Source organism: Accipiter gentilis, chromosome 3 (assembly GCF_929443795.1).
Source record: "Accipiter gentilis chromosome 3, bAccGen1.1, whole genome shotgun sequence".
In the NCBI taxonomy this organism is placed as follows: domain Eukaryota; kingdom Metazoa; phylum Chordata; class Aves; order Accipitriformes; family Accipitridae; genus Astur; species Astur gentilis.
In genome coordinates, this window is record NC_064882.1 from 28,033,612 (window position 1) to 28,061,015 (window position 27,404).

Sequence of the window (27,404 nt, forward strand, 5' to 3'; positions counted from 1 at the left end):
TAACAAAAAACATTAAGTTAAACATTAAGTTACAACTTGCATGACATCATTTTATTATCTAAACTTAAGATAATTAGTCTGTGCAATCTTGGTTTTTGTGGGCAGCAGCATCTGCCCAGAATCAGTCATTTGTATCTCACTTCAAGAACAAAAACTATCTTTCTGGCACGTGAAGTCAGAAAAGTTATGAAATGAAAGAAGGAAATTTAAGCCTATCATATACAAAGAGTTTCTTCAGGACAAGTGTCCCTACCTTTCAACAAGCTCATTTGCTCCTTCCAAAAGGAATTTAACCTTTTCCTATGAGGCCATGTAACAAGAGTAGGTACACGCTCAACATGCTGTAAGAATTGTGTTACCATCCATCTTCTCTTCGCCCAGTAGCTGACATTGCTTTTGATCCTAGTTTCAGATGTAAAAGCCAGTAACATATTGTAATGGAGAATCAGGGTTAGTTCAGTGCACCCTGGACTGTAACATTACTTAACTGTATATGACATGCTAGCTATTTACATACACATACCAGACAAGAACTCTCTCTGTTCCATGTGGACTATATTAATTTATGTTATCCTACAGATTACTTTAACTTTTTTGGCTTGGTTCAACCTCTAATTCTAAACTGTTAGTCTCAAATAATCCTATCAGAGTTCCAAGTGCTGTTTGCTAATCTCCGTACCATTGTTTATCAGCAGAGAAGTAAATGGCTTCCTCCTCCTCTTCAGTTCGATAAAGAGCTGGGCAGCTCGACACAGAAAGGATGTCAGGGTCAGGGGAGTGCAAAGCATGCTGAGACTGTGGAGATGATGGCACAACATTGCGTCTTGATCGACACAAGCTACTGCTTCTTGCCAGTGTGCTGGGAGGTTTTACAATCGACCCTGAGGCAAAGAAAAAGCAAACCAAAACTCTCCAAGTGACGTTGATGTTAACGATATCTACTCTGAAGACTAAATAGCAGGTATCTGCTTCAGCCACAGTGATTCTTAAACAGCTTCGACATTGCTTGACTGTTTAGGGGGAAGAAAGACTGGCATCACTTTATACATCCTACAGTTAGATGAAGGAGCTAACCAAAATGCAACTGCAGCAGTTTTGTGTGGGCCAAATATTACTCGATGTGCACCAAAGCTCTGGCTCACTATGCTCCCTTGAGAACAAAGAGAAAGACTCTACTGAAACTCCCAACCCTTTATAAACTAAAAATAGCAGTGCTGAAATTAGTATGTTACACAATATCCTGTATTTTACTTGTGTGCAGATTTGGAGCTTAAAAGAATATGTAGAAGTTTTGCAATGTAGGTATACCTAACCAAAAAGCCAACTGAGATACACTGCATTATTTCAAAGTTACATTACACAGAGAAGACCAGTTTCATTTATATAACATGCAGAAAATATATAATTGAACCTCATTTTAAGCTCAAGAATTTCCTATTTGATAACACATTCTTTTGCCAGGCTAACTATGAATTTCCGGAAACAAAAATACTAAGAATGGGTGGAGACAGCAACACAAGACTTGACCAGGGAAGTGTCTAACAGAAATTAACAAACTGAAATGTTCCTAATCCAATTCCTCCTTCAAAAGATGATTAGGCAGCAATACTTCTATGGAAATACATCCACAGACCTGTTTTCAGGCTAGCTGTTATGAGCCTCAGGATTTCTCATACCCCTCCTCAAACTGCCCCACAGAATGTATCACTGCTTAGACAAGACAGACCATACCCTTACTGATGTGTTTGGTAAACATTTTGAACAACACATTAAGAAAATTCAATTATTTTTGTAGACAAGGATGTCTAGCCTGACAAAATGCATTTTGTTTTTTGAGATGCCAGTTTAGCATCAGGTAAATTACAGTTTCCTGGAATCTCAGAAAAGGTTGAGTTGTCATTCTGCTTTTAGTGCAAGAAATCACAACCTTCACAAAAGAGCAAGTAGCTGCACCTTCCCCAACACTTAAGACTTTGTTTCCTACCAGGCTGAGCAGAAAAGAAAGGTTTGCAAGTTCCAACATGACAGTTGTCATGTAACTCAAACTTTTGGGTTTACTTTTGATTAACTGAAAGGAGGTGTTGGCAGCTCAAAAATAAGCTTGTGTCATTACAAAAATATTCCTAAAAAAGTAAATGTGAACTGAGATAAAAGAATAAGAATCCCTTTAGCAAATTTGTACTATGTGTACAGGTAAATCAGATGCCATCCTACTCACTGGTGTAAAAAAAGAACAGGATTGCACCATCAGTGAATTTTGAGAGAAGTTACAAGCATTTTAGTTCCTTGTAGGTGTATATACACAGGATTATGAAGGATTCAGCTATGACAATTTAACATCTAGAATTTTCTAGTATAAATGAAACTCACTAAAAATCAGCTGAATCCTAATCAGTCAGCGGAAAAGTAGAAGTTTCACTATCACCTTCCTTCCTGTAATGACTTTGTTCCAGTCTCGTACCTCTACTTCTTTATCACCTTCTGTTCTTCAGCTCAGAATTGATTAAACAGATCTATTACTTCACACCATTTTGGCCTATCATCCCAACTGCTGTGGCACAAAGAAGCCTGTCTGGCAGACTTCAAATTTTGTCAATCTTAAGAGATCAAAGGTTGCTGGGGCAAGGTAACAGCCCAGGTAGTTCAGTTTAGGTCCAAAGACTGAAACAGTCTTGCTCATAACTGACCTGTCTGCACACTGCGTTTTGCTTCTGCACACTGCATTTTGCCTGAAGCCTCATGACACAAGCCATTTTGATTCTCCTTCCTTGTGGGCATTTGTCATTTTTGTCTAAAAGTTGGGAATAATGTAGCAGTTATCAAACTAACCTACAATAATTTGACTCCTGAACTGGTTTCAACAACAGATCATTTAGCATATTTTCCCTCTCTTTCCCCATGCCCAAGTGCTTCCAGGTTTGTTTTTTTTACCAAGCAGAAATTTTAAACGCTAGTAAATAAAGGAGAAGCTATGTGATCACTTTGACAAAATCAGGCTCTCATGCCTTACCAAAATTCAGAAAAATACACTTACAAGTTTTTGTAATGTTACTAAGATTCAGATAACTCACACTGAGACAACATCCATTAGCTAAATACTTCCAAATGAACTGAACTCTAACAAAATAATTAAACCGTAATTGCAAAAGCATACAGTAAAGTTTCAATTAAGTATGCTCTTAGAAACTGTATAAGCCCTTCTCTAATTTTACCTCCTCTGAACCAGCTGCACTTTGCTCTCTGGCTTCACTTCTATGCAAGACCTGAATGAGAAGTGTGGCTAAAAAGAAAAAAAATCAGAAATCTTATATACATATCTAAGTGTTTTGTCATTTTAGACCATCTGGAAAGTTGTGCTAATAAATGGAGCTCTTCATTTTGAAATCAGACCACAGGTTTCTCCATACAGACTTGGAAGTTTAACTCTAGGCATCCACATTTTACTGGGTCATCCAAGAAATTTGTTGCTAAGGTTTAAATCAAAGCCTTCACAGTGAAGACTAGAGAGACACTATTCTTTAAAAGTGATCAGAACTTGCAGTAAGTAGTGTTGCAAGTGGATTAATGAACTTTTCAATGTGGCCTGTAGAAAAAAGGTTGGTACATTCAGAAGAAAAATGTGTGCCCAAGGCACACTAAATGAAGCCAGCAAAGTGGTGACCGTTCTCCTTGTGCTGTTTAAAAATACAGTTCTAATTTCTTCCAAGAATCCCAGCTCTAGAAGAAAAATGTACATATATGAGAAAGTTTTCTTCCCTACTCATTCCTCAGCTTGTTATTGCTTGTTTAAATAGCTACATGGGAGCTCATCCTTTTTGATTTGCCTCTAGAGTCCAGTTAATCACAACTTCCATGAAACAGGCTCTTATATTGACACAATGACTCAAGATATGAGGGTGGTCTGAATCCCCAGTGTGTATCTTTTGACCATAGTTTAACCAAAGCTGGATTTCCCTCCCTCCAGCACTTGGCCTCTCTACCTCACACTCAATCAACCCACTGTATCCAAACACAAACATTCTGCCTGAAAGCTTCCCTTGGACAACAACTTGATTTTGTTCCAGCCACTAAAGAATGTTTGAAAAGCTATGTAGCATGCAGCCTCTCAAAGGGTGTGATCTTCCTAGCAGCTCAAGGGACCCTAGACTAACTCCTTCCCTTCCATCTGAAAGAATAAATGTGCTAACAGAAATTCAGCATTACTCATTATAAATTTTTGTCTAAGTGGTAATCCAAGCATGACAAGCAGACTTTCAAAACCTCAGCTGGATTTGCCCCCCCACTCCCCAACTGAAATGGAATAAAGGCTTTTTCTTCATGTTATCTCTATTGCAAAACCCAGGTTTCAGTTTATGCAAGTCCCAAAAAAAGCACCTGAAATGCTAGATAGAATTTTGGTCCTTTTGACTTTGATCCAATCCTGTTTGATTTCAGCACTCTTCTCCCACCTGACGTTAAAATCCCATGCCTCCACAACTTTTCCCCTTTCTTTTTACTGAACTCACCACTTACCATGAAACTGTGAAACTATTGGAGGAGTATCTTCATCTAAGTCATCAACTCCCCCTGCAATTGGGTAAGGAGGAATGGAAACTCGTGGCATAACTACCCAGCTGTGATCAGAGTAGAGAGAGGAAGTCAAGCTTGGTAGCCCAGAATTGTGTGCTATTTGAAAACCGCAAATCTTCTCAATCTGTTGCCATCGATAAAGACGCTCTCGCAAACACGTCGTCAACTCAGAGAGTGCCTTCCTGAAGAAAAGCACACATTAAAATTACATACACTGTTCTTAATGATAAAGCAAAGCAACACAAGTGCAGTCATTCCAGCACACCAGAAGATCCATGAGGACTGTCCAAATATTTGTACTTTAATATCTTTTAAACTGTTTTATTTAAAAATGCAAAAATACTTAAGACACTAAATTCCATAACTCTCAAAAAATTCCATTTTTCCAGGAATTAATGATCACAAATGAATACACATCCTGGTAATAACTCTTACTTTGCTTCAAGGATTTTATGGTCCACTTCATCTAGGGAGGAGCTGTGTGCAACATGTAATGTTCCAAATACAGTGCTTCTCTTCTTTTTTATCTTTTCTGCCTAAAAAGCAAGATAAAATGAAATGCATAAAACTAGGAGTCATATACTTAACACAGGTGACAAAACATTAGCAATATTGACAGGTAGGAAACAACAACTCAGAGGAAAAAAAAATATTCAAATGCTTATCTGAATAATTTGTATTTACTATTTCATATATCTAGCAACAGATCAGGAAGGTCTTTAAGTAGCTGAAGAGTAAGTGTTAGTACCTCATCTTTGGCGATTGCTAATTGCATTTCTGCATGCTGTCTTTTGATATTGTAATATTGTACTTCAACTTCATGTGTTAACTGAAGCCACTTTTGCAAAGCTTCAGGAACAGACCAATTACTTCTCAGCTCGAACTCCTTCTCAGCCTTTTTTAAAGCCATGCGAACCTAGCAATCAAGAAGAAATAAAGGTGTCACCAAGACTACCATTAGAACTGACAGCAGAAGAATGTGAAATATAAGCACCTTTATACCCCACAGCAACACACTAATGCTTTACAGAGCTTTGGTGTGTGCCAATTGCTGTTAGGAAACCAGATCTGGCACTTCTGAAATACAGCATACGAATTTCCATATACTATATTATACTCAGATTTTTTTCTCCTATGATATAAAGTCCCTAACTTGAAGCTTAAATATTTTTGTAAGACAGTATTTTTATTTAGTACAATAAAACCAACCTATTGCTACTCACAAGAGACAAAGCTGCTATCTCTCATCTGATAACAAGAGAGAAAAAAAGGGGGTTTGTATATATTTTGTTCCACGAATCCAACAACATTATGATAAGCTAATATACAAAGTATAATTTTTTTTATTGTTTCAGGATTATTTTACTAGATAATGGCATGGTTGACAGACAATCATTAAGTGCTCTTAGAATTCTTTTTTCCATTAAAATCTAGCATTAGAGAAATTCTGCTTTAAACACTACTATGGATCTAATAAAACCAGGACCAATTTAAAGTCAACACTAAAATTATAAACAGTTTGCAGATACCTGTACTAGCTCTTCCTCTGCATATTTGAGCCTGCTGAGCTCACATTCAGCTCCCTCCCTCAACTCTCTTAGGCGATGAGCTTCCCGTTTTGCGTCATTAATCTCATCCATCATTTTGCGCTCTAGATTTTGCTTTTCCACAGCAACATTTCTATTCTCTTCTTGTGCCTTCTCAAGCCTTCACAATTGGAAAAAAAAAAAAGAGAAAAATACACAGCATATTTGTTAAAAGTTGCAGCCCTCACGAGAAGAAAATGTGTCCAGCAACAGGGCAAGAGGCAGTGGGCACAAACCAAAACAAGAGGTTCCACCTGAACATCACGAAACACTTTTTCACCATGAGGGTGACAAAGCACTGGCACAGGTTGCCCAGGAAGTGGTAGAGTCTCCATCCCTGAACATATTCAGAAGTCACCTGGACATGGTCCTGGGTCCTGGGCAACCTGTCCTAACTGATCCTGCTTGAGCAGCTGAGGCTGGACAAGACGACCTCCAGAAGCCCCTTCCAACCTCAACCATTCTGTGATAATAAAGACTGTGCAAGCTTCATTAATCGGCAGCAATTACATCACACAACGTGATGTCCACATCAGACAAAATATGCAAACTTTTATGTGAATCTTCATTAAAGGTGTAGTAAGATCAAAGTACAAGTCTTTATAGACAACCGAGTTACAGGTGCACCAGAGAAGACCAATTCTCACACTGTTAAATAAGCAACAGAAAGTAATCAGTCCAGGTCTGTCTCAATCTTGAGAGCTTAAAAACAGGAGAAATAGTCTCATTTCCATGTATGTAAGTATTCCAAAGTAAACTGTAATTATATGAAAATAACAGTAAATACTTCTAAACTTGTAGGTAAAGAAGGTTGAACCTCTATTCTTTACCTTCATCCCCAAGTTCATATTGCCTGCTAAAGTATCCGGGAGCAATTTCTACCCCAAAACCCATCATCACTGAAATGACAATGTCTATGCAAAATGAACAAAATCCAAAGGCAGCTTAATGCAAATAATTTATGACTGTAAAGGATCTGTATTTGTATTTAACCTCAAAACAAAAGAACAACTAAACACTAACTTTTTTTGTTTTTATACCTTTCCTGCAAGTCAAGAAGACTTTGCTCTGCTGTTTGGAGACTTTCCAAGTCCTTCATCATTTTTGTGATATGTTCTCTTGAGGTTCTGTTCTGTGTATATGCAAACCAGCAGCCTCCAAAACCAATAACTATAGAGACTGTTAATATAAAATCCTTCATCCAGTTGTGAGGGGGACCTGCGCAGAGAATAACACTGTCATTAACTAGTTCATTGATACAGACAACAGAGTATGGACTTGGGGTTTTTCACCCCCGCAGCCTAAAAGGTGACAGAACCTGATGCTAAACAGAATTCCATCTCATTTATCTCAAACCATCTCCAACAAATACCTTTCAACCTTTCATATGGATCCCAGAGCATTCTCCATACAACATAAGCAACTCTGCACTAATACAATCTACTTAATCTATACTAAAACACACATTAGATTGAAGAAAGCTTACTAAGCTTTTACAGTACATAGTCTGTATCTTTCTTTAAATGAGTTGAGAGGGCTTCCCCAATTACACTTTATCAGGCCAGTAGGAACTTCAGTTATATTTAAGTTCTCCCCAGTCTGCACCCTCTGAATACCCTATGCCGAGTTAAAAATGCACCTGTACAAAATAAAGTAGATTTTAAAAGGGTAAGTAGCTAATAGCAGCACTTTGTAAAAGCAAAACCTGGATTGTCAAAGTATCATATCCAAGATTCACATACAGTTCTTTGTTAGTACAACTTTTATAGCCACTTGCTCCTTTCTAAAACAAACTTTTAAAAGATAGTTTCTGCTAGCATTAAATGTATTATACAAACAAAAAGCGCTTTTTTTTCCCCCTAAAAATTCCGGCTCAGTTCCGTCAGGCTAACTCAGCTCAGTCAGGCCAGCTCAAATCTGGCCTGACTTTTGCAAAGCCATTTACTACTCTCCAAAATGACCACCAAGCTCTAAAAGGGCCTTGTAGTTCAGGAATATCCAACATGCAACAGATCTGTAACTGTGTATAAGCAAGCATGCAGACCACTGGTGATGTGGTAAGGAAGGGTCTGCATATGCTAAAATAGGTCAGATGTGGAACTCCTGCATTAAATTTAACTGCACTTAGACTCAGGTCTGCACAAAAGACACTAGTATTGGATTTGCACCACCATCTCCTTTCTTCTTCCTTGGGGAAGGTCATCCCCCCTCATTTCAGCATCCCAGCTTACAATGTCCAAGCCAGTTAGGAATTGAATATAATGTTAGCTATAAGTGTAACTTAAACAGTCAAAAACATTTAGAGGGCACATCTTGTGACACAAAAGGCAACATCCATCTGTCAAGTGGGGTTATACTAAAATTTCTATGTAATCTTACACACAGACACGAACCTTTGTCCTGATCGCAGCATCTTGATAACCTTTCTCAATTCATTGCCCAGTGCCACAACACATGTGAAGCAATCCATCAGTACATCCACAAAATAAATAAGCTGTCCTACCTACAGTATCAAGTGTCACTGAAAATATTCTCTGTTAAAAATCTTACAGGTAAGAGAGAAGAAAAAACTCCAAAAAGTTACTAACGTGTGAGAGGTCCAAATAAAACAACATCCAAGGCTTTAAGCTGAAGCTTCTGTCTATGGCTCCGGTCAATTATTTTCAAGTGAGATATCATGAAAGCATGTTCATTAACTGCTATCCTGTTAACGATAAAGACGAAATGTTACTTATTCCACAAGCTATATTCAAAACCAGTCTATGGAAAGAAATACATCAATAGCATTTCCCACAGTTATATAGTTACGCAATTAGAGTGAGAGATACAATACAATGACAGCAGTGCTATAAAAAACAACATATCAGCATGTGGCAAATGAAGAACATCAAATCATCTCCTATTCTTTTCTTTCTGGAATAATCATGAAATAAATCCATTTGACATAGTCATAGTGGTGTATTTGCAGACTTGTGACAACAACTCTCTGAAATACATGCAATACTCAAATTTAGTAGTTATGGTCGAGAAAAGGGGTTCTGCAGATAGTTTTTGATGTATATCCCTAGAATAGATTGGAAGTTGTTCAAAGAAGGTTCACTACCATAAAGAATTATGCGATCATTGATAAAAGCTTCAATAGCAAGAAACAAAACTAAGATGAAAGGAGTGGCAAGAAGCATTTGTATTTTGAAATATTTTGGCAGAAAAAAATTCAGCCAGCTCTTCAAAACTGCAAGCGTGCTTCTCTTTTTTTTGCATTTGACCATATCTTGTTAGATGTTAGGTTCAACATAGTTGTTCCACACACAGACTAAAGCAGCAACCTACAGGGAAGCATTTGAAACTAATCCAGAAGAAACTTTCACCTGGGAAGTGTTGTTCCATTCACATTGCTGTCTCTAAAATTCTTTTCATATTGGGGCAGTTCAACAAATTCTGACAGCCACTGAAGAGTGTCTTCTTGAGTCCAGTTATGAACTGGAAGAAAAAGTCAGTTTAGTTACCTTTAATTTTTGTAAAAATCAGTAGCAAGACATAGAAGACAAGCAATAGAGAAGCAGGTTACAGTGAGCAAGAGGGTTTAGCCAAATATAATTGCAGAAAAACTAGAAGTAACATTCACCAAGGTGTTTCTGGCATTTTGCCTTTTTCATTACATGCTTCTCAGAGGAAGTTTAAGCAAACTATAAACAAACAAGCACGGAACCAATAGAAACATTTCTTTATTAAAAATTCCACAGAATAATTTAGTGTTTTGCTTTAGTTTAAATCGGGACAGCATCTTGTGACTGTTATCTACTTAAACTGATCTCAGCCTCAATCCTTTTGTCCTTGTTACCCTTGCAGAACTAAACATGTCAGCAGGTGTGGTAGCCTTTTAAGGCAATGTACCAAGATCTTTCCCAGGGTGATGGCTTAAGAACTTGTTTTCACAAGAATCTTCATAGAGGCTTCATGCCTACTAACCACAAAATGGGAGCAGAGAAGAGAGGAGATTTTCAGTATTTTCTTTCAGACAGAAGAAATTTAACAAGAAAACAATTACATTTCTCTCAAATATGCCCAAACCAGCTGTATTACATGCAATAATCTTCCCACTAAGAAAAAATATTTAAATTAAACACGTGTAGAGAATAATTAACAATTTTCCTGTATAACAGCAACAGTCTGTATAAACTTTCATAGCTACACGTGCTCTAAGAAAATAAGGAATTGCTACCCATAGATTTTACCAAAAAAAACCAACCAAAAAATCACATTTCTGGCCCTTACAGGCCAGCTCCTACAGCTTACAGCTTCACACTGACAAAGTTGAAATGAAATTGTTCTCTCCATTTATGAAGTCTGCAGAATTTTGTTTGCACATGAAAGAAATAAAGCAACAGCCTCCTTCTGGACAGATATACCTTTGCATGAACAATTCACACACACACACACACAACAGCCTTTAAACATTTCTCTATCTAAAACTACTTGCATGTATGTATGTGACAATGCTGGTCAGAGATTTCTTTAGTAACCTTATCACAAGGACACGTTCGTAGGGGTGAATTCTGACAAAGATCCTTTAGAAAGAGCTGCTGAAAGCGTGATAGGTAAGCTGCAGGAAACAATTTTTTTATGAGTTCAAATTCATATTTCAGTTCACACTGAAACTGAAATAAGGACTTCTAGGTCTCTTGTCTACACTAGCGTAGCTGAAAAATAAGCTTACACATTTCAGATTTTCATCCTTCTAGATAACCGGAGACAGAACACATTTCACAGACCCACTTACAGCTTTAAAAAATAAACTCACAGTACAAACCACTTGTATTCCACCCGTATGAATGGCTATACCTCCTTCCCAGCATGCTATCCCATTTCTTCCTCTGCTTTTGAGCCACAAACTGTTTTCCAGGTATTGATCTTGCCACAGACTCAGTTTTATCATACTACTCTAAGCTTTTATGCAAAATGTCTGGGCTCTATTTGTAAACAGATCATTTTCACACTGCAAACTCTTAACTGTTTTGTGAAAAATAAGTGATCAGATTTACAAGTCATTCTAATCATCTCAAAAAGGTGGCAAGATCATCCAGAAAAATATCACCTTAACTGCATTTCAGAAATATGTTCATAAACTGATCCAAAGCAAAAGCCTTGTTTTTATGTGACATAGGAAAAAGGTCACCTAAAATAGCTACTACACATTACAGACTTTATTACTGATAGTACAGAACATGCTATTTCAGAAGCCACACAATTCACTGAGTTTATAAATTGTGGGGGGAGAAAGAAAAGGAAAAAAGAACATTGAGAATTTTCACTTCTAATGTTGAAAGTATTTTGCAGTCACTCTCTCTGACAAATTTTATGTAAATTTTTACTTTTTTATAATTCAGTAGTAATTTTAAACATATTATCATGTTAACAAAGGAGGTACATATTGAAGTTGTTTACAGCAGAGCCAATCAAATCTCTTCTACTGGTTAGACCGGTGTGGTTTCCTTCACAGAATATCACAGAAATTTCCCCAAACAAAACAGTTATATTTAGGAAAAAACACTGTGCTATTTCTTATCTATGACTTTATCAGATACTTCCATTTGTACAGAAGCTGTGAAAAGAAGCAACTGAAGTCTATCCTGAACTAGAATCAGAACTTCTCCTTTCTGTATTCTTACGCTGACAGTAACTTTTATGTGAACAGGTAACAGTTACCTTTCGGTGTTTGTTGTGTCCTTTTAAAGGACCACTTGCCATTGAAGCTAAGCATAATCAATACATACAGTCAAGTCTCACTCTGAGATTTCATGGTCTGAATCTCTGCCCATGCACGTATTTCACAAGAAATCCAGATTTATTATGTAAACTAATTCTGGATTAGTGGAATTCCAGTGTCAGTGCCTGCAAATCCCCAACTTTTCCAGGTGGAACCAGACCCTAAACTACCCTGTCCTCCCTTTCCTACAGCATCACAGTGGAGCCCTGGAAGATTGATTTATATTAGTGAAAACACTCAGACTGTTTCTTTGTGTTGATATCTTCTATATGCTATATATTGGTAAGATGTATTGCTTGACTTGTCTCCAATAAGACCTTATGACCAACATATATGTTTATTCTACAGCAGCATACAGTACTGAGAAGCAAACTGGCCTTTCTTCAGAAGAAGCAGTTATAGCCTACTGAAATCAAGACACAAGACAAGTGATATACATCAGGTGTACTGAAAGGCAAGCAGGCCAGCTGAAATTCATCTCGATCAGCATTGCCAATCAGCATGTGCAAGCTCCTACTAATTAACTGAGGTTGTAACTTTTCTTTATTTTAATCACCCCAAAAGAATACAGTGCTTCAGACAGTGGAGTAGCAACTGAGAATTACTTTAAGTTAAATGCATATAGTATTAAAGAGTAACCGTAACATCCTTCCCTCACACGTATTTTCACAAATAGATATCTTGAGAGAGAGGATGTCAGCAACATGCCTTGGGCAGGCAGGTGTAGAAGCCACAGTGTTTATACCCCAGTGCAGCACTCAAGTCTCTAGACTTGCATCAGCTGTTCTATTTCAGATCACAAGTTTGGGGGGGCAGGGCAGTGTGTACTTTTTTTTTAAAACTGCTATTACAACATGCCTGAAGGTAGCTGAAGACAGCAGAAGTAGCTTCAAATTGGCCCTATATGAAAGTTGCTCCTTGCTAAGCCACATTAATGGCTGATTAGAAGATCAGGCTATGTATCATTTTTTCATGTTAAATTTGTACACTGCTTCAGGGCAGGGAGGCACGAAGTAAAACAACATTACACGCTCAGCCTCAGTACTCCTATGGGCTTCCTACTCCTTTCAGAAATCAAATTACATTCGATAAGAGTATTTCATGGCAAGGAGTGAATAACAGCAATATATTAGGCTTAAAGTTGAGAACAGGCTGACCAGGGAATACAGAAAAACACAAGACTGTTCTGTATCAAGCACACACAAGGATTCATAAGTTAGGTTTTTTTTAGCAGGACCTTCAGCAGCAACATCAGCACGAAATGTGCTGCCACCAGTAGGTGTTTAAATAGCATGAAAAAGCAAAAGAGAGGAGTAACCTTGACTATCTTTTTCAACAGTTTAAGATTACAACTCTTGTTTCCTCTCACGCAGAAGGGCCAGTCTGCAGCGCTGTACCGGTCCCGCCTGGAACAGCATGCAGCATTATGTAACTCATCCTTAGCCAAGCGCTGCTGGCATGTATTTCCAATATCCGGATTTTTAAAACCTGAGACAGCAAACGATTAAGAAAGTGCAAGGCGACCATAACATCTTTGTGGTATGCAGTTTAGTCCCACTTGCTGCAAGAAGACTTGTGCAATGTTACCTCAGAACACAACAGATGATCTCGCCCACAAACATAAAGCCATTTTTTACCTTCTTCCCCTAATAAATAAGGTACCAGACTTCAGGTCACCTTCTACTTTCCACAGAGAAGGAAAAAGAGTTTAAAAAAAATACACAAGGCAGGGGAGAAGCTTCTTTTGTATTACAGGGCAGTCAACAGGATATACTATACATTAAAGGTCAAATATGCCATAACAGTAGAGAAAAACTACTTTTTTTTAAGGCAGTTTGTAAAAACTAGTTTTGGTATGACTTGGGTTAGCCTGGCAATAGTAAAGCATTCCTGAACACCAGGTTTGACCAATACGGTTTTACTTTGCTACAAAATCAAGTCCCAAGGGACAATGCTACATCACAGAGAATGCAGCACCCTACCTATTCACCAAGACAGGTCAGAGAACTACCCAGTTGAAGACCCAGCTGCACTGATTTTACAGACTCCCTTACTATTGAGACTAAATATCTACCCATCTCTCTTCAGACAGCAAATTGATATGATCTCAGCCCATTAGAGGGGCAAAAAAAAGAGAAGACAGACACCCTTGAGACACAGAACTTTCAAAGATAATTGTACAAAGACTGGTATTCAGACATCAAAACAAATGTTCATCTGTCCCCTTTACTGCACTCAACTACCACTTCTTCAAGGCCCTTGTAAAAAAAAAAAGTACTGAAGATGCACCTTGGATTCTATCCCTACAATAACTACTAAGCTTGACTTTAGAATAGCCGAAAGGCTCTGTATGTGTATAAATACTGCTTAGTTAAAAAGGAGACAGTCAAAGCAAATACCATACAAGCATATACTGGCATTTAAAGAACAGACACACACAATAATAGAAGCCTGAGGACTTTCAGAAAGCAATGTTTTTCTATGCTTTAAACACCTATGCTAGTTCCTAGACATTCCTCTAAATGGAGCTCTCTGTAGAATTAGATTATGATATTAAAAAATTTAAAAGATCACAAAAAGTGTAAGTAACATCAACTAAACTAAACTGACAGTCTTGTTTTGTACTAACATTGAAACTGTGTGGCAACACAGCAACAATAGGCTAGATGCTAAGCTAAGATATGATTCCTTCCATGAAGGTAAAACCTATAGCAGCCTTGAAATTCCTTTTAATTTGCACCAGTACAGACAATTCCTTAAGTATTCTGCACCAGGTAGAGATACCAAAAGCCTGCCAAGTGCCAGAAATATTAAAAAGCAATATTCTGAAGCTGCTTCTCTTATTTTATTAGGCAATATTCAAACCTTTGAATGGAGCTAATCCTCAGGGTTCCACTCACTGTACAAGATTCTGCTCAAGCAACTACTTAAAAATAACCTTTTTCTTAATCCTAAAAGGAGACAAACAGCAATAACACACTTCCTATACCATAAACCGTGTTTTCAATTTCTTCCCTCAAATCTCATCTGTCTCACATCACCAATATCTTACACAGAAAGCAACTTTAAGCTATTTGACAAATACTTAAGGCAAAGAAGCAAGCTTTATGGGAAGGAATGGGCAATTCTACTCAGCATAAACTAAGCAGCAATAAATCCAGAAGACATTTCTGCATAAGTGCTAATGGGCACTGTCAAGGGCACTATTTAGAGCTTGTAATTCTCATGCAGATACCTCAACAGACTACTTAACGAAGTTTCAAATTACTGATACCATCATTTACACTACCTTCCACCCTCTTGTTTAATGCTGTCAAATTGCATTAAACTGGCACTATAAGCTAGCAGCACATAAGAAAAAAAATAATCAAAATTCCTAAAAAGTCCAGTAAGGAAAAACAGTATTTTCCATGTTAACTAATAGTAAATGAAAGCAGTTTATTCTTTGAGGGGCTTCATGCTTTCTAACAGTTACCAGACGACTGTTAACACCACTTGGGAGTCTCACTCTAAGGGCCTTCCCTGTGGTGCAACTTCAGTTTCCTCAACAGGACGCACTGTAAAGCCATTATGAGCAGACACAATAAGACCAGACATTCCTCTCAAAATCTTTGTAGTCTTACTCACACTGCTCACTACATTCAAGAAACCTGGAACAAAGATACACACAACAGACAAATGAGATACTTCTGATACCACTATAGCCTAAATTTTTGAAGAGTTACTTAGAGGAACAATTGTAGGAAGATAATTTTCTGTGTTAATTTAGTTGCAATACTTTCATTGAACAAGATCTTTAGTGAATAAGTATTTGCAGAATATTTGAAGAGATGAGGCTAAAAATCAGTGGTTAAAATGTACGTATTTACTACACAGCAAACATTTAACCGATGTATTACTTCAGACTGCACTTATATGACTTCCTACATTAGCAGAATGAACCAATTGTGTGTTCCTAGTTTCACTCCTCTTTTGTTCCTACTTTTAGCCGTTTGACTAATACCAACTTTTAGATCTCTATATGCTCACCATTAGCACAACACTTTCTGAATGGTGTGGAAAAAAAATCCCAAAAGTTAACTATTTTTCTCCTAACAACTCTAACATTCCAGACCTCTAGGAATTTCATTTTTAATCACTACATCCTGGAACATATTTGGCAATAAACACTGTACTGCTTATTAAGTACTGTCTTTTGATATTTGGAATATTTGGCTCAACTTATTTATTTCATTCAAATCAAAGTGGGGGAGCAATGGCGGTGTTGGGTTGTCAGTCCATTTTCCTGTATCCCAAGTTTAAAAAGATATTACAAAATGCTTTGGACTAAGAATTCTAGCTCTTTGTAGCCCAAAGAAAATTTACATCAAAGTGGAAGCACAGTGGACTTTCCACTCACTACAACGTATAATAAATGTTTAAAAATAGCTTGACAGCAATTGTTAGGGCTTACTAAGTTAAAAACATGCTTATCTGGAATTCAGCACTTGCAACAGCCACCTTCATAAGTTACAACCTCATATGGATGAGTGTGTAAGCTAGCTTAGTTTACTCACAATACACCCAGCACTCAAGAGGAAATTAACACTAGCTGGACTGAATGAGTTTTTAGTCAGGTTTACAATATGCCTATAAATAACAGTACCAAAACAGATTCATGAATATTCTTTACGAGGTCATCCATTTACTACTCAACTCCTTGGTGGAAAAATTGTTGAATTATATCCATTTCAATAACCACCATCATTTTTAGCTGTTCCTCTTTACCTACCTTCAGACGTTTTCCAGCGTTTCCACAGATCTTCAATGGTGATATGTTTGTCTTCCCTGTGCAGGTGACTATGTTTATTAGAGGCATCCTTGTATTGCATATCTTCCCTCAGAAACTGAAGAAAAGGGAAAAACATCATCTTAAGTGCAAAAATAACAACTTCTAAACAGAAACTACAAGGAAATCGGGCAGAGGAGAATCTTTACCATCTCTTCCCCATGCAAGCAGCACACAGCTCATGTAAGTTGACTACATCAAAGACTCAGAAAGCAAGTTAAACACTCTTACAGGATTTTATTTTCACAATGATAAAACCCTAGAAAAACTGAAGGAGCAGTTGCTAGTATACTAGGTTTAACAACATTATTAGTACGCCTTAGATTTACAGTGATTACAAGAACGTACCACATACAACACTGCATACTTCTCTATTCTGAAGACGTTTAACCAACTTCACCTACTTAAAGATAAGAGCATGTAAGATTTGAAAACATGCCAGTCCTTTATGGATTAGTAATATCTGAATCCTGCTATACCAGTTAAATGCAACTGTTTGAGGGATGAGAGAAAGGTATTGACTAAGTATTACTGAAGTCATTTGATTAGACAACAAAAATGTTACTTTTATTTCATCAAATTAAAAAACAGAATTCATCTCAGGGTCAATTTCCCTCTTGCTAATCATTCCTCAGTGGTTACACTCCAGGCACAGAAGCATTAGACAAAGCGGTTTCATTCTCAGTAGTTAATGGGAAGCCTATGTCAAAATACAACACCTCGCCTTTTAGTAAGCATGATGAAAAGGAAGATCCTGCAATCACGTCACTTATAGCAGTGTTGTATCAGTATTTCAACAAGTCACTACAAATGGGTTCTCCAAATACATACAAGAAAAAAAAGCATGGAACTGTAAAACCCATTTTATTTTCATTTCACACAGGCCTAGAAAAGTTGGGATACTGGTTAGCAAACCACCTCCCATTAACAGTGGAAACCTTCCATAGATATCAGTCCCTAAAAGCACAGCATGAGCAGTCTCTGTGGGTGGAGACCTTAGTACCAGAAAACTAACATGAGAGCTAAGTAATGTTCCACAGTAGATTACTCGCTTTCTTCAGTTGCTGAAGGATAAAGCTGCTCAAACTAAAACAGCTATAGATAGTCATGACAGCTAACTCAAAAAACCAGCTTTTTAAGTGGCTGGTTGTATGTCATCACCACTTCAAGCAGAGGTGAGGAAGACAACCAAGCTAGCGATGCACTGCAAAGATCCCACTTCTTAAAATTTACTCCTGGTAGTAACTTATCTGCAGAGCTTCCCACATAGGCCCCATTCCTAACAAATCTACAGATCATGTCATTCAAGAAACTGCAGGAGAAAGTAGTCAATGTTAAACCATAATATTTACTCTTAATAAAAAGAGACAGTGTATAATAGCAGAAATATGCAAGGGAGAGCTAACATTTATCGATTTCCCCTTACTAAAAACTTCATTCTTACCAGGAAGAAAGGGAATCTAAAAATATAGGAAGGGATTCAAGTTTCTCCTCTAACTGTCAGACTTGGGATAAAGTACTAGTTGCCTTCCCTAATCTGATCATAAAGCTATACATGTCTTTTGGTTCCACATACAGATTGAATGCAAACTCTCTCTAATTCATCTACCACTTTGAAACTTTTTTGATTGTCAGATATTAGCTTTCTAAAGCCTTTTGATTGCTAAAACAGTTCCATTTAGACCATACAAACTGCACAAGCATTTTTAACTACTCTTCCCTATGTATATTAAAGGGCATAAATACAGATATATCTACACACATGTATATACATGAGAAATATAGGAGAAATTTATGAAATATGTGAGAACAATTGAAAATAGCAGCCTGTTGGGGCAGAGGCAATTACAGGACTTTTGAAACACCATGGACCAGCAACTCTAAAAAGGTACAATAAGCACAGAAAAGGACTGATTGCTGTAACTATATGCAAACGTAAATACATCTGCAGTATAACACCTCTGTTGCATATTCCATAGACCCAAGTGTGAACTCTGAGTACTTCCCAAATTGGCACAACTGCCATGAAGCTGGCAATTTCCACAGCTAGCATGCAACGTGCAAAGGCGTACTGTCTCATTCATTCCCACTCCATGTTTATTAAAGGGTAAACTGAAGAAAAGGAATCAGACAGTAAGAAAACAAAAAATCTTCTTATTCACTAATGTCTCTGAGCCTTTCCAGATTAAAGTACAGTCTCACAGCTGGAGCAGCAAGAAAGGCTGATGTTTGCCCACCTCACCTTTCCCCTTCAGACTGCAAGTACCTACTGTCAACTACTGTCCCCAGCATGTCTTTTGGGAACTTGTGAAAAATGTACTAAAAAGCCAGCAAAAAATGTATTATTGGTCCCTTCCTGTAAAGACCATCTCCCTTCACATGGGGGCTAATGTACATGTTAACACTCTTCAGCCTTCTAGCAATTGATGATGCACTGCCCTTGAAGATTTTAAGTGTCAGGCATGGACATTTGTTTTAAAAACAAACATCGTAGGCTGATCGCATTTCTGGAGAGGAGCAGAATGGAATATATGCTGTATGTAAAGGTTTCAGCATACTTTGGATCTCCTCAGCTAAAACTGATACCTCAGATCAGTTTTATTCATAAGAAACAAACTTGCTTCTATCTGTACTGCTAGTTGTCAGCAACGGTTGTAAAATACTTTATTTTGGGACATTTGACCAGTTACAGGTGCTGTCAAGGAAAATCTGAATGGCTGTTAACAATACTACATAGAGGGTTAGGAATAAAGAAGAGAAGGAAGATGCCAACTGGTAAACAGAAAAGCTTCAAGGTGTTACATCTCATGCCAAAGAACTATAAAGGTACTATAAGAAAGCATTCCGATTTAAAAAATGGGACAGACGCAGGTTACTTTGACACCCGATAAGCAATGCAAACAACAGTTTATGGAAAACTTGCAGCATTTCATGTCGTTCTGCTATGGAGCCCGCAGAGGGAGCAAGAGTTAACGTATGAATCCACATTCTCAACACACTGCTGGAACACAACCAGCTATGCTAACAAGTGGAGATAAAAAATAAAAAGCCTGATTTCAAATTTCATCACAAATACAGAAAATAAATCCAAGTTCAAAGCACAAGATTTCCCAGGAGAAGATGGCAACAGTGGAAAAGATCTGATTTATACTAAGAGACTGTTTAGAGTATTTGACTAAGTCCCTTTTTTAAAAAGGGACTGTCAACACACACACTTGGTAAGCAGTTTGCACTTCCAATCAGTATGCAGTTACTCCTCAGAGGGAGAGTTTATGCATTTATGAGAATTTCTTCAAGAAAAAAAAAAGAGCCCCCCTTCTGCTGTTCAATCCTACCCATATTGCTACCAGATCCTGTGAGAATAACCACAATGACTTCCATCCAGTGTTAGAGAACCTTGTTGAGGTCACAACCCTAAAGTTACAGTGTACATGGCTAGAAAGAGGCAGTCACATTTCAAAGAATGACTGTATTTACTAATGAAGACATATATGACATCAAACTTCTTTCTTTTGTTTAAAAGATCTTTGTTTCAAAACTGGCCTAATATCCAAGTTCTCCTTTAAGAAAAGGAATTGTGTTCTAAATTGAAGAAAGCCATAAAAACAGAACAAATCTGGTAAAAAGAGAGGATTTTTCTGTTCCTTGTCATGGCAGCTAATCTCTCTTTTGTTGCCCTGGTCATTAAGTATACAAAGAAAAGGTTAGAAAAATAACTCTAAATAGGGAGTTTAAAAGAATAAACTCTAATAAAAAACATCTAAGGATTATCTTAGCCAACATAATTACTCAAGAGAGAGAAGGCCTTTTTAAGACTACAAAGTTCAAACCAGGAAAGCAGCAGATAAGTTACCTAAAAACTCTGTGGGAAATAAAAAAATCATTTGTCAAAGTAGTTACTTCAAAAACAAGTTAAAAGTAAAAAAATACCACACCTAGACTTGAAATTGGAGTTTTGATCCCAAAAGTACCATAACGACTGTGCCTCTACAAAGATTCACATCCCAAAGACCAAGGTTCAGCAGTGTAATATAGGTGGAGAGGAAACTCTCCTCCCTGGAGGCAACAGGACTTGTGGAGCCCTGGAGAAGAGTCACAAGGTCTGGTACACCACAACCTTCCTCCTTCTTCAGAAAGCCTTTAGTACCATAACATTCACCAAAATCCAGTCAGCTCATAATCAAAAACTAAACTGAAGCGAGAACCACCAAAAAAAACGACTCCAACCCTTACGAAAGGGGAAAAAAAGACACACTAATACCCAATACCTGTTTGACATGGAGATAGCACTTATAAACCAAAGCCACATGCAACAATACAAAAAGTTAAAATATGTTAAAATATGGACATTGTAAGAGATGCTTGCTCCTTGAAGAGCAAATGAAAAATTGCATACTTTTGCAAATGCCAGTTGAAAAGTAAAATTAACCACACTCACTAACTGCAGAAGGTAGTACTCATGTGCTATGTTCATATTTTTTTCTGGGTGAAGACTCAAGTTTATGATTTTAAATCTTAAAATAGACCTTCTAACTGACAAGTTTACTTACTGTCTTCCTTGAGCACCTATTCCTTAAACAGTGTTACCTCCTTCAGTTTTATTCTTTCAAAAGAAAATCTGCAAAAGTTGCAACTTCAGTTCTCCTATAATCCTAGCTCCAGATACAGCTGGTCACTGTTAGACAGCCTTTTAGTACATTCCCTCCTGTCTACTGCTACCAGACTTGTTCCATCTACTGCAATGTGTCACATTTATTTGACTAAGTTATGATGGCAAGTGTGCTTTTTAAAGGCAACATACTACGATTCAGGTATGACAGAGTTCACAACTGCCTAACCTGTAGAAATGGCTTCTACAGGTGTTACACTGTAAAATAAGAAAATGCATTTAAGCATAATAAAAACATTAGTAGGAAAATGTAGGACATAGCCATGAAAGTGTTACCAAGTATATCTTCAGTAATCTACAAATTCTATTGAAAAAAAGATTACTGCAGCTCAAACCAAAATTGTAGCTACTGCTACTGGATATACTTCTAGTGCAAAGCAAACTTTGCAAACTCTTCAAAGCCAAGTTAGAAGCAGGCATTTCATTGTAACAGGACTAAATGCCTGCAGTGCTGCACAAACAGGTGCAGACAGCTACATATTAGCTTAAGTACCTCCAAGGAGGCAAGGCATGAGGTACGGCTGATCCAAATCACATTGGAACAGGTTTCTATGCAACTGTACCCATGATAACACATGCTGCCTCTCTACAGGACTCTTTGCACAGGCACAGCTGTAGACTAACATGGTCATAATGTTTTCAGACAAGACCTGGCTCCTACCTATCCTGCTCTGAAAAAAAACCAGACTGGGTAGACATGCTCAGAGTTGCTCAAAATACTTCAGGAGGCTAAAAGACACTCTGCCTGAGGACAAATACATTAGCAGTTGAATGATAAAATTCAATGCAAAAAAGACCTCTATTACAGATCTACAATAAACTAAGGGAATCAAAGTAACCCAATAGCTTGGGGGGGGAGGGGGGGGGGAGGGTTGCTATGCTGGTTAGGAAGCTCAAAATACCCGTTTGAAAGATCCGTGTTTGAAACACAATGGTGTTGCACAGTGAGATGAAAAACACACTCAGAGACATCCCAGTATTATGCAAAACAGTTATGTTTTCAGTTTCTGAACCACCGCAGCAGGTATTCTCTATGATGCAGAATTTTGCCTAACCAGCTAACACTGAAGTATAAACTAGTTTACGGAAATAAACACCAGTTTAAGGACCTTTATTATACAAATGATGAAGATGAAACCAGAATACTACAGGAACTTTAAAGGACATTTAACATCTTGCTGAGTGTACATTTGCAGACAACAAAATGAAGCAAGAGCTCAGTCCATAGCAGAACCTCTGCCAGCTGGAATTGTAACACCTGGGGTAGGCTCCTGAAGTTTAACAAGGCCACAAGATGCACTAAACTGAGACCAAGCTTTTGAACTATGTCATCCTTTATTTTTTAACATCTGTTCCACACATAGCTGTACTTCTCCCCCACCTCCAAAATCTTCTGCTAAATCTTTACTCCCTGCAAGATGTAACAATCCAAAGGAAGAGAAGTTCTGCACATAAATTTGCTTTACTTCCAGAATACAGAAGGGCTATTCACTTAGAGTCATCCCGAGTTTAACGTTAAATTCTGAAAGTGTTTTTTCACCTTACACTTTATGCTCCTAATATCCAAAATATACATACTTAAAATGGGGGCACCACACTATCTTGGCATCTAGCTCTTCAGGATTTCCTCTCATGGAATTTCTTGCAATTCTGCCCAAACTATTTAGTACTCACTACTGTCCAGAACAGACTATTTAAATGAAGAGGTCTCTGGTCCAAACTAGTAAATCATGTTTCTTTCATTTTTTTATACTCACAGACTTCATCCACCAACTGATCTTTACACAAATTGAATAGGCAGCTCTATTTCAGCAGTAATTCAGAAAATAATTTCACACTGAAAAGTTACATGTTAAATTTCATTTCTCCAGATTCTCCTAAAATAGTCATACTAAGCATAATATTTTAATTTAGCAAGCTTGTACAATAGATTGTGATGTATAGATGCACGTGCCATTTTAATTGCTAAAAGAAAGGAAGCATAAACAACCAAGAATATCACTAGCATATTAATTACATTATAATAATAAGTAATAAGAGCATGAACTGGTTCTCCTTTATTATATAGTCTTTAATCACAAATTAGCACTAAAGGGAGGGTATACTGAAGCATATGTTTCTAAGCTTACCCCAGTTCTATACATTATTTATTTTTAACTGAGTAGTTTACACCTGACCTCTGTATCTTCTCCATTTTTATTCCTTTCTGGATTCTTCCTTTGACTTTTTTTCTTTTTTAGACTCCACCTCTTCATCTTCTCCCAAAAAACACAGCATACTCTCTCAAAGACATTATGTTTGTTCCACCTCTCTTGGATTATTTGCATCCTGGGTGCTAATATGACCTCAGGCCCTCAAACAATAGCTTCACAGAGCCCATCCATTCAGAGATAGTCACTTCAAAGGAAGATCTTGGGCTGTCAAATAATCTGCCCATCAAATTTATTATAGCCAAAGTGCTATATAACTATTGCTATTCCTTATCAGATCATACTAGCAACTTCTTCTGCTTTAATCACTGTATAGAAGACAATCATCTTCCCTGGTTTAGGCCACTAAAGCTAGATTCTTTTTGATTCTTGCCTCCAGACAGCATGTTTAAGTCAGGCACTTCTGCATATCAACCCTGAGGTTCCAACTAGTTTGACTCTAATGTTAAAAGCCCTTCTCTAATCATTTCATGCTTTTGATAACTGCAGTCTATTCCTCTCCACACAGTGGTTTTTGTCCCTTTTTTTTTTAGTGGTTTTGTGTGGTGTTTTCTGGGTTAGGTTTTTTTATTAAGTAATTATGCAAGTGCACTCAAAAAAACCTCAAACAAAATACCCAAGATATTAAGTGATCTACCCAAAGATCCCCACAAAGCTGTAAATTCATGCCATTAGCTTTGTGTGACATTAGGCACACAGTAAGATATGAATATTTCAAAAACATCAACTTATTCTATTCCTACAGCGATTCCTTGAGGAAATGACTTGATGTAGGATCTACATATAGAGGTTCTTTTGTAGCAGGAAAAACCTATGTAAATAGTGAACATATGATAAGTCTGTCTTACTGCTTGTGCCTCTTCATCATTAAAACAAATCATGTACACGTGGTGCAACAGATGCTTCCTGAGGCAGATAGCCTCCCACAACACATGACTAAAACCTCAGTTAGTAATACACCCTCCCTTTCAGTTACCCTTTTACAGCCTACTTCTTTAAATCAGTTTAAACAATTGCAATCTTCTATATGTTAATAATAAAGTAATAATAGCAGGAGCTAGATTTGATGGGAAAATTCATATTAGCCTGCCCTAATGGCACGTATAGTCTTTTTCCACATCCCTCCTTTTTCCTCTTCTCTGATGTACCATACACACTCTCTGGTTTTCACACTGTGATAGCCTACTTTACAGAAATTAGTAACTGCACAGTAAAGCATACTCTAAAGTATGACACAAATTTATTACCTAAATCTTTTTGGTTTTCCTTTAAGTTATGCTTCTTGTTTTGAAATGCATAATTCTACATTGAAAATTCAGGGCAAGTATTAGAAAGTTACGTGAATCCTGAATGCAAAAAAAAAAAAATTTCAAACATAAGAGTAGCTATGACAAAAGCTCTTTTCCCCAATAATTTTATAATAACTAGATTTAGAAAATTATATTCTAGTGAATTTAGAAGTTCAAGCTTTTCCATCTTTATAAATCTCTTAAGTTATACCATCTAGTCTAACTTAAGTAACAGACCAAAGAATAAGGAAAAAAATATCTAACCAGCCCATGCTCAGACTAGAGCCCCTCTATCTACCTTAGAAGACTTCAACAAATCACTCATGTGTTTCTATGACTAATAAATCCCGTGCTAAAAATTTAGATCAAGTTTCCCCACATCAATTTCATCAAGGTCAAATACAAGCTTCTTTCCAGTCCACAGAAGGTAAATCCAGAAGGCTTCCAGCATCAGACAATTTTTGAGGAAATAAAAAGTTTCTTATAAAAGTTCAAGTTTTCTTGTATCCTAGAGAAACTTTCTCTACAGAATGATTTTCTATGAGACTTCATTTTACAGAGGGAAAACAAACTACAACATAAAACAGGGCATGAGGAAAATTAGGAAGAATTATAGCCTGCAGATGAAGTGTCTGCAATCACTGTTGGGAGCTCTCAACTGGATTAGCAAATTAAAATATTTAAAATACATAGTTCAACACCTTTAGCTCTTGTTACCTTCCCCTCTCAAAATAACTTATTTACAAGAACTTCCTTCCTTGGTGTAAATATACATTTGTAATTTGTAACACTGTTTTAGTGCTGATAGAACAGCAGAAAGTTAATGCACTTTGTCACATTTTTCCTGCCAAATAAAAAGCCAATGAATATCTAATCAACATACTCAATATACTGCTCTTCCAGGAGTCTTGCAAGCAAAAACCATGCAGCATGAAACAGGAAATCCATTACCCTGCTGTTAAGTAAAATCACTGTATTTCATGTAAGCTTTAATTCTAATAAAGGGGTTTTTTTAATTATCAGTCTTCATTCTTAATCACCCACATTCTTAATTTACCCACTGTGACAGGAAAAAAATAATCTGGTTTTGAAATAGTGTATATTAGGACATATTTAGTCTATATTCAGACCTACTGTAATCAGGTAATTACATAACTAAGTTGTTAAAATATCAGATCTTTTAAGATTATGGTAAAGAGCCAGTAACAGTGCTACAACAAGAACATACAGATTACTAGTTGAACTTGCAACTAAATTGCATTTCTAATTAATTTCAGGTTTGCTTTTAATGTCTTAGAAGAAAGTCCCCTATGCAAATACATATTTATCACTGATTTGCATGGAAACTATTTGTACCAAAAAGCTAATTTGGGGGGGGTTATTAAATATTTCTTCAATAATTAAAAATGAACTAGCAGAAAAAAGGGCTAGATTTCAGTCGTCTTATTTTATGCAGAGTAAGTAGTTTGAATATATAGTTTCAAACATCTCTCATTACCCCAGCTATAACAGCATCCCTCATGAAGTGTTCTAATTTCAGTCATTTTAACAGGTTTTAAAAGTAGCTTCTGTGGCTTGGGTTTATCTCAACATTTCTCTGGAACAGGAAGAAACTTAAGGTCAGATATAAAGATGGTCCACTGGATACCAGGACAGATCTTTTGAATACTACTAAAAAGTTTCCAACGCATAAATATTTCAGTATTTTCTTTTAACTTTCTTAATTTTCATGTATAACAAATGCAGCACAAGTCAAGAGAATCACACAGTGCTGAGAAGCTCCTGAGAAAGCTCATACTCCATCACTAAAGTTTCAGTTTGCAGACTGGATTGTGCCTGTCCCAATCATTAACGGCACTAACCAAACATTCTGCGATAACAGAGCTAAACTATTTCCAGTGCCTGAACTACCTTGCCATGACACTCCCTAAGGTACAGAGCAGATTTTCTCCTCCAAAGTTAAAAAGTACATGATTTTATTCTGGACCATTCCCTCCACTGTACTGTATTCCTTCAGAAAACTTGTATCAACCAAGCATCAATCACTGTTGATGCTGTTTGTACATAGTCACACAGAAAAGTAAGTAGCATCACATTAAACTTGACAATGATAATTCACAACTTAATTCATTCAGGGAGAACAATCTTCCCTAAGATGTTACAAAAAAGGGAAGAGAAATTAGGGCTAGATTCTTCTCCCACTCACCTCCAGTGAGAATGGGCTTCAGAACCACATGGCAATACCCTCATTTTTAGGGGACAGGAGATGAGGAGACATCTTCACTCCCCTTCCTTTCTCAAGCCTGTACCTGACAACTGCCAGAAAGCAAAAGAAGCAAGAACAATGAAACTACACGGGTATTTCCATTCTTACCCAGTAATTTTGAGAATCCCAATGGTGAAGTTCAGTAAGTGCAAGGCAAAGTCCTTTGCCAGGACCACCAGGAGCCTGCCTACCAAACCCATTCAAGCACAATCACAAAATC

At 37.2% G+C, this 27,404-nt stretch overlaps 1 protein-coding gene across 3 annotated transcripts in view; it reads right to left on the reverse strand.

The window, feature by feature from the left end:
* Positions 1-27,404, reverse strand: part of STIM2 (stromal interaction molecule 2) — a 77,103-nt gene that overhangs the window by 8,013 nt on the left and 41,686 nt on the right. For 2 of the 3 annotated variants that reach the window (XM_049795296.1, XM_049795315.1), the window contains 9 exons: positions 16,694-16,808; positions 9,524-9,635; positions 8,744-8,859; positions 7,196-7,373; positions 6,099-6,276; positions 5,318-5,485; positions 5,005-5,105; positions 4,513-4,751; positions 680-881 (listed from right to left, as the gene is read on the reverse strand). In XM_049795296.1, coding sequence (XP_049651253.1) covers positions 680-881; positions 4,513-4,751; positions 5,005-5,105; positions 5,318-5,485; positions 6,099-6,276; positions 7,196-7,373; positions 8,744-8,859; positions 9,524-9,635; positions 16,694-16,808 — 1,409 coding nt within the window. Of the gene's footprint in view, positions 1-253; positions 403-679; positions 882-4,512; positions 4,752-5,004; positions 5,106-5,317; positions 5,486-6,098; positions 6,277-7,195; positions 7,374-8,743; positions 8,860-9,523; positions 9,636-16,693; positions 16,809-27,404 lie in introns of all 3 variants that reach the window. The other variant, XM_049795306.1, reaches the window with a different exon arrangement.